This window comes from Macrobrachium nipponense, chromosome 26 (assembly GCF_015104395.2).
Source record: "Macrobrachium nipponense isolate FS-2020 chromosome 26, ASM1510439v2, whole genome shotgun sequence".
NCBI lineage: Eukaryota > Metazoa > Arthropoda > Malacostraca > Decapoda > Palaemonidae > Macrobrachium > Macrobrachium nipponense.
The window spans coordinates 42,318,427-42,338,099 of NC_087215.1; the positions used below are offsets into that span (position 1 = coordinate 42,318,427).

Genomic DNA, 19,673 nt, shown 5'->3' on the forward strand with positions numbered 1-19,673 from the left:
AGAGAGAGAGAGAGAGAGAGAGAGAGTGAGTGTTTGTGTCTGCAATGGAAAACTCTAATTTTGAGAATGTTACAGGAATCGGTTTTATTATAAAATCCTCCATTATCTAACAAAAACAAACGGGTTGCTATTAAGCACAACGAATATTAGGAAAATACATAAAATACGAAAACTCACAGTTAAAATAATGAGGTTCATATTGACGTTTCACTAACACACAAAAGTAACTACGTCAAGAAGTGCGCCGTGTTTGGCGTCAAAGTGCATCAATGGCCCCACAAAACGTCATCCACAAACGTAAGATGGGTTTCGTTGGCTCACGTCACACAGTGCCTGACATCCGGTCACCAGCATTCTACGGTAATCGTTTAATCATGCCAAGATTTCAGGCATGAAACAGATAGAAGGAATAGCAGAAAATATCATGGAACTAAAAATATCAGAAAGAGCAAGCACAAGTAGATTAATAGTGCCCAAAACTATACCAGGAAAAATAAGGAAAGCACACAGGACATTAATCCACTACGCACCAGCATCGATAATGCAGCGTCTATTCAATGCGTTGCCAGCTCATCTGAGGAAAATATCAGGAGTGAGCGTAGATGTGTTTAAGAATAAGCTCGACAAATATCTAAACTGCATCCCAGACCATCCAAGATTGGAAGATGCAAAATATACCGGAAGATGTACTAGCAACTCTCTGGTAGACATTAGAAGGTGCCTCACACTGAGGGACCTGGGGCAACCCGACAAGATGTAAGGTCTGTAAGGTAAGGTAAGGGAACACAGAGGCTATGAGTGAATGAGGGAGAAGGATGGGATGACTGTCAAATAGGGCATTTGGCGCATTTGAGATCCCCTTTTGGGACTGAGATTCGAACGCGTTCCAGGAGCAGTAACGGAACCCAGAAAAGGCAGGACAACCAATGACCTCAATATTCTAAGGGGATAATGAGAGAGCGACTTGAACCAGGCAGCAGCCAACTGAGGGAGAAAAACATCCGAAGGAACACAACTGAAATTAGAAAAAACAAAACTATGAAAATTGTGTTGCTTTTCAAATCAAAACTGAAAACAAAGGAAATTTAAGGATTATAATACAGTAAAATGATGACTATAAAAGGTAAGATTGAAACATTCAAAGAAAGTACTGTCATGAATTTTGCATCTTTCTGATTGATGATCCAAACCCTTTTATACCAATGTCATTTCCATTCCAACCTATCGTCCATTTGTATATATATATATATATATATATATATAGATAATCTATATTAATATAGATATAGATTATATATATATATATGTAATAATATAATATATTTAATATAATTTATATATATTTATATATATATATATATCTATATATATATATATAATATATATAATAATATATATATATGCATATAATGGACAATAGGTTGGAATGGAAATGACATTGGTATGAAATGGTGTGGATCAGTAATCACAGAAAGGCACAAATTTCATGACAGTGTTTGATTGTTTCAATCTTTTATGTGTGTGTGTGTGTGTGTGTGTGCCAAAGAGAGAAGGATGCGGTTTCAGGAGCTTTGCTTTGAGAAGAGAAGTGAATAACCAAAACATTGAAGAACTGATCAGCCCAAATACACAAGGATTTAGATAATAGATCTCTCGATCAATATCAGTCCACAATTTTATCACCTGGATAATAGAGTAACCAGTTATTTTCATTTCATAAGGTACAGCCTACGACTATGACATCTGGCAAAGGACGACAATACCCCAATACCCATCGGGTTAGAACATTTTATTTACAAGCTAAAAAGTAATAATATAATGAGTATTGAAAAACGTCAAAAAAAAAAACCCAAAGAAATCATAAACTGAAAATGGAGAGAAACCATCTCTTCATATAATACTGAATGTAACACTATTCAATATGTGCTCATCTGGAACCCTTCCTTGATAAGTACTTGAAAATTAAATGATCAAAATAAATACTTTTTCTATCAAAAGTCCAAGTAACATGGTGTTCTGGCATTCTATAAATTTTTGCAGCAAAAGGCAAAAATAACGGTCAACTTGCGTGTTAGACCATGAGGTGATAATCAATTAAAGCTTTTTAAAAAGCTGTTTGGGAAATGTCGAACAATTAACTAATTTCTCATGTCTGCAACATCAAACAAGACTAACAGAAGCTTTCTTTTCTATTACTGAAAAAATAAACGGCCACTCAACACCATAGTTGACAATGTGTAACGTCAACTCCTCGATTTAATTACATTTAATGAACAAAAGAACAAAACATTATGGGACGAGAAAAATGAAATAAAGAATTCTCATCTTGAAACCACCGGTCAACTTTAAAGACAGTCCCCCACCCCCCCAAAAAAGGAGAACAAGAATGATCGCATTATCCAATGGCGTATCAAAGTGAGGCGAAGATCAAATCTATGTCGACAACGCACACGCATATCATATACCAAATGAACTTCCCCGAAAGGAGTCCCTTTCCCGGCGCTGACGGCAACGAAACGTTTGGCCCCCGAGGCACTACGATACTGCCAAACGAAGTTTTCGTTCTACACTCACGCAAAACCTCACCTAACGTAACAACCACAAACGAATGAGCAGCGTTCGCTTCACGGATAAAACCCCTTATTCTGTGACTCCTGTATCACTAACTGCCTTGTCTCCGAAGGCAGCAAAACTTAATCAAACATAGCGTCTCCTGCAGACCCCATCAATTCAGTCCTACTTGGAGCGAATATCCGTTCCCTAACTTAATTCTAAGTAATCCAATTGCTAAATCCAAAATCTACTGAACTGCCGCTTACAAACGCAAACTCAACAACGCTGCTACAACGATGTTCAGGGATCAACAACACCAGACAGAATGTGACCCACACGCCCTTGGGGATCTGCACTATCCAATTTCACAGACGGAAGACGCTTTCTGTTCTTTCCCTCTCTTAGATGAGACATCTTTCTGTGACCCCCAAGAAGCGAATGCACTTGCAAGCGACCTGAATTCATTATGCAATAACCTTTCCTTCCAAGACATCATGGAAGAAACTGGATTCGACGTCGACTCTGACTCCCTCGACTCTTTGGTCGACAGCTTTTTCAGAGAAACGACAGAAACCCAGAGGTTCGAGTTGAGTGATCCTCCACCCTTGGAAAACTCGTGGCAATCGCCAGTCATGGTGAGTCTATTTCTTATCCTTAAAGAGATTACGGAAATTCTGTTAATTTTACTAACACAAACGACTAATTCCTAATATATTAAAAAAATATCTTCATATATTCCAATAAATAATTTTTCATATTTATCCTGAGCCTTTATCTACGAAACTGATATTGAATTATCTTTCTTATTTATTAAGGATTTGCTAAAATAACCAGTCTTGAAAATGTTCCAGGAACCAGCAGCTACGGATCTGCAAGAAGGATTTCGGTGTCAAAGCAAACGCTACCATCATGTGTGCAACTATACTACCACCCTCACATCTACAGTTTCAACGCAAAGTGGAGCAACTCCAAGTCTCACGAGCAATTCACATTGGCAGCCTGACGAAACGTTGCCCCTGCAGTGGCCAGGAAATAACGACACAGAAACTCACAAAACCCAAAGACGGACAAACAGTCATAATGGATGCAGGATCCCAGGGATGACCACCATTATAGATCCCTGGACAACCAACGACCAATACTCTGAAGGGAGCGATATCAGTAATCCTTTTGATTTAGTGCAGACAAGCTATGCGTATAGCAATATGACCTCAGCGCAAGAGTCTTTGCTTGAAGAACCCAACAGACGTCCTGGACAGCACAGAAGCTCCCGCGTGTACCTTCCAGAAGGAGAGCAGAAGCTCAACCACATACGAAAACTTGCCAACATCAGAGCGAAGGAACATAATGCAAGAAAGAAGAATGAGCGATTGACCTTGCAAGGGGAACTGCAAAGAGAGGAGAAGAGGAATCAGCTGCTGCTTCAGCAGCAACAGCAGCTCTTACAGGAACGCCATATGTGGATAGCCAAGATGAAGCTCCAAAGGAACCCCAATCAGTCCACTTCTATAACAGCACAAAATGATGCTGCTGTTTCTCAGTGGTAAATAACAATGAATGAACCTCCTCTTCGTCCTCACCGCGACATCAAAGTCTATATCAGGGAATGAATTGTATTTAAAGTATGTGATTTTTATCTTCACAGTCGTTTAATATATTACCTACATAAAAATATATTTTCCTATAAAATCTAATAAAATGATGATAACCAAAATGCTTAACATCATTTACCATCAAATGATTTAGAACTCTTTCCAGGGACAAATCCTCAATGACAAAAATTTAATTCAAGATCACAAGAATCGAATATCACAGAACACAATATATAATAATAATGATAAACCAAGTTTTGTTTGTTGAATGGTATGCTGGATGCGCTTCATAGAAGGACTTAAGATACCTGTTGAATCATCAGGATGTTGCCTCATCCTGATCTTTCCTGACCTTCATCTTTCACCTTCATTTTCTAAACCATCACTCCTGTCCTTCCTTCATGTGAAGAGGCTATCCTGGAAGTACCCTCCATTGCATGGTGTTTGGGCTCCATCACGTGAACTATTTTTCTGATAGTTTATTATCTTTCGCATGTAATATAATTATTTTTTATACAGATTTAAGTTCATAATATTACTGTATCATTATTACTATGATTGTTCTTAAGTATGACCTATCATTATCGTCAACTTTTATTTTCATACTCGCTGGAGATGTTCAGCAAAATCCTGGACATGAGCATCCTTGACCTGGCCAGTCTCTTATGATGTACTGCAATAGTCGTGGAAAACATGGCAGTATAAGTTACGCTGCAGTTGCCTTTACAGTGTGATATTATGTACAGCTGGTGTTTTAAATGAGGAACGCCCCAGCTCCTCATTCCATGAAACCATTACTGCTTACTGGCATTTCTGATACTACAGTGTACATTACATTACGAGTAAGTGCCCAGTTTCCCATAAGACCTGTCAGGAGTGTAGGTGCAATGAGGCCTAAGCAGTGAAGGTAGATGTCAGGCATAACAGTATTTTCATTGTAATCTAAATATAGATTTTGGGCTTCATTTTCAAGACCCGGCTAGGATATGACTGAAAGGCCTTTTTTATGTTTGTTGGTGATTTCGCTGCTCACCACAGGGAGGGAGTAAGTGAATGCCAGTTCTCATACGGACTGCCAAGCCTTAAGAGTATTTGACTATAGTTCTGAATCTATATTTGTGAACAAATTATAAATGAAGCCACATACAAATCAGGTAATTGCTTGAACCCAGTTACGAGTTGTGGCCAGGAGAGTTTATGCTTAGCTACAAATGACTGCAATTGAAAGAAATAAAACTCTATGGTGCTACTCTCAAAGTGCACTTTTTGGTGGACTTACCAGTTTCTCCTTTGCTTCAATCAGATGTTCTGTCGCTCACTGTCTGAAGTATATGGCAAACTTGTTTTGGCTAATCAGTTTGAAAAGGCAGAAGTGAATGAAAAACTCATTGTTTCGTTCCTGTCTTTCTGAAGCTAAACTTCTCCTTCCCAATAAACTAAGTGTCTTCAACACAACCTTGACGATTATGGAGATGTAAACCCAAATGCCATTTTCTCTCTCTCTCTCTCTCTCTCTCTCTCTCTCTCTCTCTCTCTCTCTCTCTCTCTCTCTCTCTCTCGTGAAAACTGCTGGTTATTCAGCTTCAAAGTTGAGCTGTTTTTGTTAAGGAGGTTAGAAAGAATGTTTACATTTCTATCTGCTGGATAATTGGTAATGTTACTCTTATCTGTAACTCCGCTATTATATAAAACCCTAACAACAATTCAGTATTAATATAGAAAAATGGCCCACAAAGTCTCATGACTTCTACATACGTAACTTTTTTTTGTAAAAGCTGTCGTACATACCTCCATGAATAAATTGATAAGAGAATGAGATAGAGACTGAGATAAGCCCAAGATTTTTTGACGAGTGCATAACATTTAAAACTTTGGCCTTTAACAAGATTCGACTTCGCGATTAGACAAATGAAAAGTATCAGCGTAATCTTCAGTAATGCCCTATCACTGATATCTTATAATCACCAAATTCATTCGTATATGTTTAGTCAGCTTCCAGCCATTTATTTCCAGCTCTTTTCTTGTATTTATTGGAATAATTTTCTTTTTATTTTTTATGTGCGAGTCTTTCCCGGGAACATCGTCAATGAAAGAAAAGATGAATTCGAGAGCAGAGGATTCGAATATTACTAAGAATATAACAATACTGTTAACAAACCAAGTTTTGTTTGTTGAATGGTGTGCAGAACAGACTCAACAGAAGGACTAAGGAGGCAACCACGGCGTTAATGGCGCGGCTGAAGCGAGAGAGCGGTCAGCCTCCGGTTTATTCAGTCAGTGTTGGATGGAAGTGGAAGAAATAACAGGCGTTTCCTATGTCCAGGACACGGCATCCTAAACTCGAGAGGTTATGCGCCCACATTCCGTAATTATTTCAGAATAGCCACACAATCAATTCACGATTTAATTACACTGATTATGATGAAATTTCATCAAACAACATCAGGCGGAGTAGTATATGCATGCATATATAACTAAGAATACAAACACAAACACACACCCACACATATGTGTGTGTGTGTGTGTATGTATGTAATGTATGTATATGTATATGTGTGTGTATAATATATATATATATATATATATATATATAGTATATTATATATATATATATAATAATATATAATATATATATATATATATATATATATATATATATATTTATATATATATATATATATATATATATGAAGGGTTATAACAGAATTTATGTAAATAATTCGGGAATTGAAAGAAAGGGTCACATCTGAGCAGAAAATGTTCTATAGACATATGCATTTTAAGAGTTCGTTTGTCAGTGATGCGAATTTTTTAAATGACCGTTTTCCCTTAACGCTGCCCTCAGCCAACATGGTGTACGTAATGTCTGAGTAGTCAGGGATAAGGGGGCGAGGTGAGGGTGGGTGGGAGGAGGGTTGATGAAGTGCATTAGGCAACTGGATTGCTATTCTTTTAATTGTGAGTGTTTTCTCGTAGATTTTTGTAAAATGTAAAATTACACTCCCTTCAATAAGTACATCACCTGTGAACTGACTTCACTGTAATTTAATTTTAATGATTATCTTTACATATCAAGAAAGTAGTGTAAATGTCACAGAATAGTTGAATAAGGAGTCAGGAATACGCCTATCCATCATCATCATCCAGGTGCCACATATCCCCATGGACGTCGGCAATCATGGCTCGCCATTCCTCTCTATTTCCGGCTCTCTGCAGCAACTGAGCTGCAGACATTCTTCCTCCAGTCATTCTCACCAATCAATCCATCCATTTATTTTTGTCTAGGTGAGAGAGATGCTCTAGTTCTTGTCTTCTCACTATGTGACCCACAAACCACATTTGTCTACCTCTCACCGAGGCCAAAAGCTCTCTTTCATCGCCTACTCTCTCTCTAATACTTCCTCATTAGTTTTCCTTTCTGTCCATATTTTTAACATCCTTCTCCAAAACCACATTTCTGCAGCCTGTAACCTCTCCTCGTCTGCCTTCCTCAAGGTCCAAGTTTCACAGCCATACAACAATACAGACCAAACAAAACATTTCACAAACCTCCTCCTTCGATTCATAGATATTTTCGAGTTGGTTATTTCTTGAAATTTTTTTCGCATTTTCCATCACTTGTAACAGAGCATCCGAAATAACTAAAACTATCAGTTTTTTTAACCGTTTCAGCATTAATTCTTATATCTATTCTGGTGGGGATTTCCTCCTTGGTGATAACCATAATTTCTGTTTTCTTGATATTTATTGACAGACCTCTTTCTCTGCTTGATTGGTGTAAAGTACTGATTAAAGCTTGAGGTTTATCATGGGAGTCCGCAACAAGCGCTGTATCAACATATCAGATATTATTAGTATTGACTCCGCCAACCTTAATTCCTTCCATTGGCCTATGCTGAATGATAATTAATGAAAGTACTCATGATGACAGGGGAATGCAGGTAGGGAGGTTACTGCACTTTGAACACCGTCAGCATTTTTACCTCTTTCGATTACTGCATGAATATTACGTACTACCTTTTTCAGGAAAGACTGAAGAAAGAGAATTTTCCATAATGTTCCCATTCTTTTTCATCTGACAGGGATGAAAACATTTTCTTGAGTGTGTTTTTCCCTTCGACTGGTGTATGATGAATACTTTTGATGGAGAAATAAAGATTTTTGAAAATATGTTTTAAATCTTTGATCTGCGTTTAATGAATAGGTCCATCGTTGATTGAGGGGGAGAATCCAATCGGCTTGCTTTTCTTTCCTTTATCGAATTGCAGTGAATACCTTTGAAGGAGAGGGAGAAGGTTTCAGTGATACTTGCATTTTTCCCCTTTGTTCAGTATCTAAAGAACACATTTAGTTTGGAAGCATTTCATTCATTTTGGCCTAATCGCCGATTTCTTTTTTTTTTTTTTTTCTTTTTTATAACAGTGGAGTTCACTGTTGCAAAACCCATAAGTAAAAATCATATCAGCATATTCTACATTACTGGAACGGTAAGGCATTGTCTCCAGTCTCTTGCTCACAACATGAATAAGGAATCTGACGCTTGTAACCTGAACACTTTCTAGTAACACCTTTCATAAAAATTGTATTTATCAAATGGAAATGTTTCTATTTATTATATGATTTGGACTTACAACGGTCTACAAATAGCGCTGCAGGGTCTAACATTGAAATTAATTAGGTTTATACATAATTTATTCATGTTCTGCTCCGAGCAGCTGAGATCCTTCCCTGGTGAAATTCAACAGCGAACTATTATAAAATCGTTGGTTATACGTCCGTCCACACGTGCGATCACCTGTCAGTCGGTCGAAAGAACTAGGTAATTCCATCAGATCACCAGTTCTGGTGAATGGACTGACCCCGCCCACAAACTGTCGTCCACACGTACGTTTTAACGTCAGTTTCGATGAACTGACAGGCATGACAGGTAAATCTGTCATACCTGACAGTCTCCCTGTCAGTTCATCCTTTACACAGGATGATGAAGAGGCAGTTGATGCTACTGAATTGGAACACGAAGTAGCTTCCCAAATGACTGGTACAAATGAGAAAAAAGTTTTGGGTGAAATAGCTGAATTTAGGTAAAAAAAAAAAATCTATTCAGCAAATCCTTCATTTGGCGGAGTGTGGACCTACTAGTGTAGCCATATCTGTCAAAAGTGGCAATTGGAATTCTGAATTTGCCACCAACCAGTGCCTCTGTTGCGCGATGGTTCAGTCACCACTCACATATTCACTCTGCTGAGAGTAAGAGTTTATCAATAAACAAGACTACCAAACTTGTGTCTGTTGCTCATCATTTGACAGTAGATGAACGATTTCATCAAGCTTCAACACCTCAGGCAGCTGAGGCAGGCATTTCCCTGTCACCACTACATATGACGTCAACAAGATGCTTCTCTGTATCAAGCTTGAGAGATAAGACTGCAACTCCAGTACCATTCCTCAGAAGACTCAGATGAAGACCTAGAGTCTGTGTCAGATGAAATGAACCCATTGGATTCAAACAGCGAAAATGAAGTTTTTGGTGATAAAGTTCATTTTAAATTAAATGTTTTAGTTCAATTTACATCTAACCTGTTTATACTCTTTCCTTTAAATTTTGTGAACGAGTTGCAGCGTTTCTTTTCTACAATATTTCATACCAATGATTAGCACTGTTAAAAGCAAATCATTACTTTTGAGTTTCTAATGGTAGCTAGTGTGATTTCAACGAGCACTTTTACCTGGTGAATTTTTCTTTTCTTTTTGCTATTTGACCTTTACTTTACATTTTTCATACAAGTATCATTGAATGAAAGAATTATACTTTTTTTATTAATAAAATTCACGTTATATTGAAGGAAATGTTGTTTTTGTGATGTAACTTGTAACTAAAAGAACTTTTTAATTTTTCTTTGTAACCGATGAAAATAAAATCATATATACTCGAGTATTCTTTTTAATGTTACATATCCTAATATCAAAACAAAATTTTTCTACCACTATATATACAACAATAAAACAAAAATTCACATAAAAATAGATAGCAAGCAAATAAAATTATTTCGATTATTCCTCTAATTCCCCTAATCTAGAAGGAAGGTAGGAGTCTTAAATAACATCTTTAGTCTATAGTACTAGAAGTAAGGTCTTCAAAAAATGGAGAAATTAGATGCAAGGAAAAAAACCGGAAAAAAAACACGAAATGAAAACTTTTTTCACAACTTTTGAATTATGATTAGTTTTGATTCGCCACACTAATTTCAGGCGAATCATCATGTTTTGAATTGACTCGATTCGCTTTGTCTAAACGGTTTATTGAAATTATTGAAATTAGTGTGACGATTCAAGAATCGTGTTGATTCTTCATAAATTGAATCGCTTCAATTCGCTTGGTGTAAACGAAGCCTTAGGGAAGAATGAGGGGGGCTTACGCGAATGAAGAGGGTGCGTGAATCAAGTACTAGTTATGAAACAGTGGTATATGATATACATATAGTATCGAGAAAACGATAATGATAAAAACAGAGGTAATGTAGGTGTTGAGGATGTTTAATATACAAGATAGGTTCCTCATAATGAGGCTGGTAGCCCCCATGCGCTTTCTAACACTTATGGCAACATACTACGGTCAAATAAGTAGGTACTGTATTAGATCAATAACGGCAAAAATGGATTTTTCTGGAAGTCTGGGACTGATCTTGGGTCTCCTATTGGTGAGGTGAGGTTAGAACATCATCACCCTTCCAGCACAGTAGGACTGGCAGGGGAAAAAATCACCCCACACAGCAGGATCAACAAATCTCGATGGATTTCAATAGAAACCAAGGATAAGAGTAGCGCAGATACCAGGGTCATGGCCAGGGTGGAAGGTTTAATCACATGGACTTAAAACATGAACATATAGATGGTGCATAGGATGTATCGTATATGATAGCTTCCATGAATGATTGGTCTGATGTAAATTAGGGACTGAAATAAGTGTGTTATGTATCTGTGGCTACTCAATACCTTTATGTATATGAGATGCAAGAAATCTGAGAGAGGACCCAAGATGTGTGAACTGTGCAAAGATGTGGAATGACCAAATGGTCATGAATAGCATACATTTTTTTTTTTTTTTTTTTTTTTTTTTTTTTTTTTTGCAGATGATATAGTACTGATCCTGAACAGTGAAGAGAAACTGCAGAGGGGAGAAAGGCCGAAGCTGCCGAGATGAATTGTTTGCTTAACATAATGCCTAGAGAATGTGGCTTAAAAAGAATTGAATGGTAGTTAAAAAGTTAACATGGGTGAAAGACGGCCAGGGTCAGGTGGAAAGGACCAAGTAGGATATGCTGGTGAAAAGAGCGCTTAACTCGGGAGAGTTGCATGACAGATATGAATGGCATGGTGTGTGTACGGGGGAGTCCCAATCCACGTTGATAAGCCTCCTTTAGTATATAAAATATAAAGAGTTTTTCTGTAAAGGAGTTTCATCACTAACCATCTGCTAAAATATTTATGTGGCAGTGGCCTTTGTCTTGTCCCACGGAACCACCAGCCCTTAACTACGTACATGTTGTATGAGAGAGAGAGAGAGAGAGAGAGAGAGAGAGAGGCGGATATCCAGTTCCCTTAAGAGTTATTGTACTACTATGAGATTCAGGGCCTCTGTAACACGGTTTTTTGGACTTTGCTCCTTATCAAAGCATCGGATGTAGCTGAAAGTTGATATATGTATATTTTACAACCACACAAATTTTGTCAGCATTATCAATAACCTAAACCTGATAGTTTTAATTTTTATGGAGTAAAAATTATCTAGCCGACGCCATGATAACAAGCCAAGCGTCGAAAAACATTCATTATGCAAGCAAGGTAAACACCGATTGACAAAATGTTGTCCCACCCATACACCAGACAGAAACTCATTCACCTTGTTCCATCGGGTCTGAAACCCATAGCAGTCAAGAATGGCTAACAGGACTTGGAATTGTCCCTGTGGTTGCAAAACTGCATTTGTCTTACGACTTGCAACTTTATACAGTCAAGAGAAAGCCTGTGGCCATACTTACTATAGCCTATTTAAATCCAATGTTTATGGTCTGATTTGTATTTAGTGTAACGTGATTACAATACTTGTAATGTCATTCAGGATTTTGAACATTTCCATTAACTATTCACTATGCCACCAAGAGAGAGAAAGAGAGAGATTGTATGTAAACAGTCTTTATAGAACTATTTTTGTTAAAATAAGATTTTTATCCAAAGTAAATACGAGCTTATATGTGCTAAAATCTCCAGCAGACCAACGGATCATCCGATATAATTTTTTTCTTCTTCTTTAGGCCGTACAACCGTGTTGGATATGTTTTGGGCATGACTGCAGGTGCAGTGAGGGTCACCGTCAATCGTTCCTCCAGTTCCGTTCCTTCACCATCATCAGGATAACAAGCGCCGCCTGTCTTTGATAACTTTACGATTGGTGCCATTCGCCGCTGTATCCACAGAAAGTTTGCCGAGAAGGAACATTTTACTGTTGGCTCCTTGACAAATGACCTCAAAACAGCTGGCATTATTCCGGAAAAGACATCACGGGCTTCAGTACTTCGACTCTTGCATTCTATGCGATTCAAGTATAAAACTTCCCAACGTAAGATGTATGTAAGGAAGGAATCTCTGGAAATTGTATGCCGCCAGATAACTACTCTCAGTGATCTACGACACCAGCGGGAGGAGGGGAGAGTGGTCGTTTACGTAGATGAAACCTGGTTTACGACAAGGATGGCCCACAACAAGGAATGGGCCGACACTAAGCAGGATGTCACCAGCCCCACTTACAGGTTCCTCCTGAAGAAGGTGAGCGTTTTGTGGTGGTGGCAGCTGGCACGAATGAGGGCTTTATAGATGGTTCACACCTGTGCTACCTGGCCAAGACCAATCAGGGAGACTGCCATGGCGAGATGAATGCAAAGTTGTTCAAACAGTGGCTAATGACGCAACTTCTGCCATCCCTTCCAGAACCATCTGTACTTGTGCTTAGTTATGCACCATATCATAGCACACTGATCGAGGAGAGTCGATGCCCCACATCAGCAACCAAAAAGGCAGATCTCATCAGGTAAATTATAATGACTTCCAATATATATATATATATATCATATATATATATATATATATATATATATATATATTTACTGCTCTTTTTAATCTTTTTTAGACTTTATTTTTAAAAATTGTGAATTCCTTTTAACTTTATGTGATTGTTTATAATATGTCTTTGTATTTTATTCACAAGATGATGATGCACACAGTTGTGCGAAACGTATCATATGTAATAAACTTGGCCTTTTAAATCTGGTATCATGGACTCCTTCTGGACACTTTATAATTGAATGCTGAAGCACTATATATATATATATATATATATATATATATATATATATATATATAAATATGTATGTATATATGTATGTATGTATATTTATAAATTGTTCGAAGAGTCAATTAACCTATTTTAATGGGAACTTTATCAAATGGCACATTATTGTTTGTACTACATGGAACAATTTATGATCTATATTTAAGGTATTAATGTTCTATTATGTTCTCTCATCAGGTGGCTACAACAGCGCAGGATATCGTTCCGACCTTCTGCCACACGCTCGGAGCTGCTGCTTATTTGCCAAAAGAATCGGTCGGAGCGAAGTTATGAGATTGATGACACCATCCGTGAATGGAGCCATGAGGTTGTGCGTTTGCCCCCCGCTCGCCCCGAGCGCAATGAAATTGAACAGGTGTGGGAGGTCATGAAGAGACGTACGTTCCTCCCTCCGTCGATTTACTCGATCCGACTTGCAGGACAGGTTGGAGGAAGCCAGGCTTTCTGTTACCCCGGAAGTGTGGGCAGGAGCAGTTCGACAATCCCGTCATTTCGAAGAGGAGTATTGGGAGTCGGACAATATCCGAGAGACAGTAGAACCAGTCATCATTAGCCTGGCCAGTGACGATGAGGACGGGGAAGATGATCTTTTCCTCGAGAGTGATGATGACTGCATTTTGTAAATAAATCATGACTAGTTTTAGGAGTTTTATTTGTACATCTAATGGGAATTTATAGAAGTAAAGTGAACATAATTCATTTATCCTTTAAAATAATTACATGTAGCAAAACAAATAGTAAATATGATAATGCAATGAAGGAATGATACCATACTTTATCTTTAGCTTCAACATCGCCAATAACCTATCATCTAATGTTAAACTTAATTTCTGAGGAGGCCATGGCTTATTGCACAGTGAAAAAACATGACAAAGACTTTATGAACGGCGGAACGATACATAGATGTGGGTGGAGTATCTGTGCTAGCGTAGTAATACTACTGTAGCAGTAGTGCCGCAACAGTATTAATAGCAATAATATACATGAATTAAACGTTTAGGCCAACTGCTGGGATCCTTGAGGATCATTTAGCACTTCTTACAACTACTCGAAAATGAGTTTTTATAGCCAGAAGTTAAATTTTCTAATCCAACAATGCCCATGATAGCCTTCAGTGTTATCCTGAATTATAACGAGGCCAAAGTGGGTGGAGCCTCATGAAGTCATCATTCTGACGATAATTATTGGAGAAGGTTTAAAGCCAAAATACGGTACCGGCTATTTTTTTCAGTAAATAGGTAGATAGCCAATAAATAAAAATTGCTTGACATTGGATACAGCAGTTATCAAATCAGACTTGTCTACTATGTTTTTGAAAATTATCAACTATTCCCTACATCTTGTCAATCTGATTCTGACCAATAATGTAGACTGTAATTTCTTAGGAAACTTATTTTGGGAGTTAGACTAATAATCGAAGTGTTTTTTTATTTATTAACATATTTTGTTGGTTTGTTCATTATGACAATTATCAGTGGAGAGATTTCAGAGTTCATAAAGGTGTACTGCTTTGCTTGTATTTAAATTTTTATGTCACTGTTGCCAGAGGTCTAGCCTTCGTTACGTATAGCCAATCATCCATCGAGAAAGAGGGAAGAAATGCTGTCATAAGTTACGTAACGAGTGCGTTCGAAACCTTTTCTCTGAGTAAGTTGGCCCGTCTTCAAAAAAAGTCACTTTTACATTATAGGTGCCAAATTCATTCAACCTACGTAAAGCAGAATACAGTCAAAACTTATGTGTAGATATAATGTGTATTCTGAATAAGCGTTATATTTATGAAATGCATAGATAAAAAGTTATTGCGAAAAAACCGTGTTACAGAGGCCCTGAATGTAATAGTAGTTTGTGCCCGAGATCCCACAGATGCCAATGTAGGTATCGAAGGACACACTGGCCGTATACCAATGGATGGTTATTACTCAGGAAGCGGACGTCTCTAAGTGGCACTTCCGACGAAAGTCTGACGTTGTTCGAGTGAGTTGTCCAACAAGCTCTTTGTAACGAGACACAAGAGAGACTGAGACAGGAAACTGAAGCTTCCGCAAAACCTCTCACAAATCGTCACTCCTGGGGAACTCGACAACTTTATAAAACCTTCGTCCTTTGGATTCTCTCAACCTTGACGACAGCGATGACTCAGTGATGGTTTCCGCATCAATCGCTCAACGCTGCAAGATCTCATTCAACCACGACAATACTACAGAAACATCCCAACGAGACTTTCATGAGACAAGTCATGAATATCAGCGATTTCATGTCTACATTCACCGAGGACCTCTCAGAAGAGATAAAGCACACAGTCTCACACTCCTGCAACTCTCTAAGAAAGTGAATAGAATTTCGGAAGGAACCGGCCATATGAATCGCTTAATTTGGCAAACCATCTCAGGTCTTCTGTGAAATTCTTGTAGCATTCGGTCTCGAGGATCTGCGGCATGTCCTACGTTTTGCTCCTCAGCTTTGCAAAATGATGATGAGCCTCTTCGTGCAGACCTCCGACATTCTCTTCCCCTCTGCTCAGCCACAAGGAAGGAGGACAAGCTCCAAAGTTCTGTGATGAAATGACACCCAATTGATATGGAATTCAAATTTGCTTGCCATTATGATGTTGAGATATTCATATGTTTATTTAAGGACTTTTTTGGCTTTTTTCTTTTTGTGGCACCGTTGAATAGAAACTCGGCCAGTATTTCATATCCACTGAAATCAACAAGGGGGCCGCGAGTTCCCTCCAGCAACATTTCGGGAAATTCCGATGAAAACTGCGGTTGAACATTAATAAGGTCAAACACAATCAGAACCGATATAAGGCATAACTGTCTTTCATTCCAAACATAACAGAAATGAGCTGCTCTAAAAGATTTAACGATCTCTTTTAAAAGTTAAATGCCGTACTAAATTTGTACCAATGAAAATAGTGCGTGCATGTTATGACGTCTGCGCCATTCCTAGTAAATCACAAAAGTTTGCAATCTTCCCTAAAAACTGTCGAAATCCCTTTCTAGTCATCTGATGCACAGACTTCTACCATTTTTTTTTTATATGGATATTTCAACGATCTGATATTCGTATGAGCTTAGCGCAAGGGAGAACGTCACTTCCGGTTTTACCTTTACTCCGAAAACTTGATGAAATCGGAATTATTATTATTATTATTATTAATCAGAAGATGAATCATATCCATATGGAACAAGGCCGCCACAGGGGCCACTGACTTGAAATTCAAGCTTCCAAAGAATATGAAGGTGTTCATTCGAAAGAAGTAAAAGGTATTGGAAACACAAAGTTATTAGAAAACCAGAGAAGTTATACAAATTAATAAATAGATAAAAATGTACGTAAATACCAAAATGCAAGTTGAATTGTATTCGGGCAGTATTGCATTGCATCTACGCTTGAACTTATGAAGTTCCAACTGCACGACATCCTCTGAAGGGAAGGAGGCTGTTCCACAATTCTCAGTGGAACTGGGAAGTTCTGCAGCTGGGCACATTTACTTATTTATTACTGGTGCTGATGTTCAACGAATCTGGTTTCTCTCGGCCCAGTGATTTGTTGACCTAATCATGGAGTGTTTTGTTGACCTAATCATGGAGTGCTTTGTTGACCTAATTATGGAGTGCTTTGTTGACCTAATTATGGAGTGCTTTGTTGACCTAATTATAGAGTGCTTTGTTGACCTAATTATAGTGCTTTGTTGACCTAATTATAGAGTGCTTTGTTGACCTAATTATAGAGTGCTTTGTTGACCTAATTATAGAGTGCTTTGTTGACCTAATTATGGATTGCTTTGTTGACCCAATCATGGAGTGCTTTGTTGACCTAATCATGGGGTCGTCATCCAAATGGGAGGTTTTGATTTTACTGCTGCCTCAAATGTGGGAAGGAAAAAAATGTAAAGTAAATTCACGCAGTCAGGGTATTTAGGGATGACAGTTTTCATCCTGCTCGGGGGAACAAATTCTTAAAGCACGTTACTGATATACTGCTTTCTGATGCAAGGTCTTCTGAAATATTCCAATGATGAAAAAATGACCAGAGGACACAGAGATTCTCAGGAGGGTTTTCTATAAACAGTGAAATTGCATTCTGTGGTACTGTATCACTACCATTTGTGTTCTTATCTTTGCTCAAATTTGACATCTATTGCTGTACTTTAACATTTCTCAATCTGCACCCTTATACTCCACATACACTATTTGAAAACATTTATATATCTGCAGTTTAAACGTCTTTCACAGAAAACATCCACAAACGATCGTTTTGAGAGCAGAGTAAGTCAGATAGATTTTGGTGTCGCTTTCGATTTAGTAAATCACAAAGCACTTATTTATAAACTTGAGAATCTTGGAGTAGGTGGATATGTTTTAGGATTACTTCAAGATTTCCTCACAGGCAGACATCAGCGAGTTGCTGTGGAGTTCCACAGAGCAGTGTTCTTGGTCCACTGTTATTTTTAGTGCACACAAATGACACGGTTGTTGGCATGGAAAACGAGTCGTTCAGTATATGATGCAACACTTGTGGGTGCAGTAAAGTCTCCACTCTTGAACGAAGCTGCCCTCAGCCTTAATCGGGCCATGGGCCTGACCAGGGAATGGTGTAGACGGTGGAGTATAAGGCTAAACTCCAGTAAAACGAACATACTGTTGATTAGCAGATCCCTACAGATTCCCACCACATCCTCCCCTTCAGGTGCATGGAACTTTGCTGAATGAGCCTGAAGCTTTAACTATTCTAGGTGTAACCTGACTCCCATCTAACTTTTGAGAAACATCTAATAAAAGCTTCAGCAAATGCCGCACGAAAGTTAGACATTGATCGTAAGGCCTTATATGTTTATAACAGTGATAAAATCTTGTACTCCCTTTACTAGAATACTCATCTACGGAGTGGATGTTTGCATCTGCCACAGATTTACCTCTTTTAGATGGAGTGGTTCGTGGTAGTAGATTTCCGTTTTCTAATAGTAGTGGTTATGACTTGGACCATAGGCGGATGGTCTCTTGTTTGTCTGTCTTTTTCATAAGTTGTATTTCAGCAGAGATATTTCACATTCGCAATTCATTCCTGATCCCCTTTATCTGCTGAGAGCAACCAGATTCGCTGAACAGCAGCATCAATATGCAGTAAATGTGCTTCGCTGTCGAACATCTCAGTGCCAGAGGTCCTGTATTCCTCCTCACACCGCTGGACTGTGGAACATCCTCCCAGAGGAAGTCGTGCAATTGGAACTTATAGAAGTTCAAGCGAAGAAGCAATATATTACTACCCTAGTACTATTCTCCTTTGCATTTTAATACTTTTTTATTTTCTATTTGTTAATCTATTAATGTATTTGTTTCTTTTACAAGTGGGGTCTCTCATTCTGTACTTCCCTTTACCTCGTCTTACTTCTTCCTAATGAAGACCACATCCTTCGGAAGCTTGAATTTCAAGCCAATGGCCCCTGTGGGCTTGATCCATATAAATGTGTTTCATCTTCTGAATAATAATAATAATAATAATAAAACTGATCATCTACCAGACACAGTTGGCAAGAGTTTGAATCTACATTCAAATTCAGAGTTGTTTCTTCTTCAGGCTCCACTGCCTCCTTTAGATGGCTACTTGCTTCACCTACTCTGTGCTGACCTCTTCTCTTTCCCTTCCATCAGATTACTTACACAAGAGCACCTAAAGAAATCAACCGATAATCTGCAACTCCCCATCATTCGGTCACAACTGTGTTCCATTATTCCATTCACCTACGATTGTCGCGCTTTCATAAATATACACATTGTGACATTTTTTCACAAGTCTTTGTTGTTGCTTTTCACGACTACCAATTCAAATCTGCAAGCATCACAGCTACTCCACCAATTCCTTCTACATTGTAAATCGTTAACCCTCCACGTGAGGTCCTTGCGTTTATCTCCAGCTTTCTCCCCCGATCCCTCAGTCACCTCAAGAAACAGGTTCACAGCAAACACTAACGTGATCCACACATCCACTTCCTTCACTCATTCTGCACTGCTCTCTCCCACCAGTTCTTATTTTCTTTTTAAACTCTTTGACTTTCTCAACTAAACCTCTATTGCTCATAAATTCCTGGGTAAACAGTCACCATATGGTAACCA

At 38.3% G+C, this 19,673-nt stretch overlaps 1 protein-coding gene across 1 annotated transcript; it reads left to right on the forward strand.

The window, feature by feature from the left end:
- The first annotated feature begins 2,660 nt into the window (after positions 1-2,660).
- LOC135199802 (uncharacterized) lies at positions 2,661-4,281 on the forward strand. Its single transcript, XM_064227943.1, has 2 exons — positions 2,661-3,188; positions 3,405-4,281. The coding sequence occupies exons 1-2, from the start codon at positions 2,850-2,852 to the stop codon at positions 4,098-4,100; spliced, it is 1,035 nt and encodes a 344-aa protein (XP_064084013.1). The 5' UTR covers positions 2,661-2,849; the 3' UTR covers positions 4,101-4,281.
- The last annotated feature ends 15,392 nt before the right edge of the window (positions 4,282-19,673 follow it).

Coding starts and splice junctions, on each gene's coding strand:
- LOC135199802 (XM_064227943.1), top strand. CDS start 2,850: ATGTTCAGGGATCAACAACACCAGACAGAATGTGACCCACACGCCCTT. Junction 3,189..3,404: donor CGTGGCAATCGCCAGTCATG/GTGAGTCTATTT, acceptor AAAATGTTCCAG/GAACCAGCAGCTACGGATCT.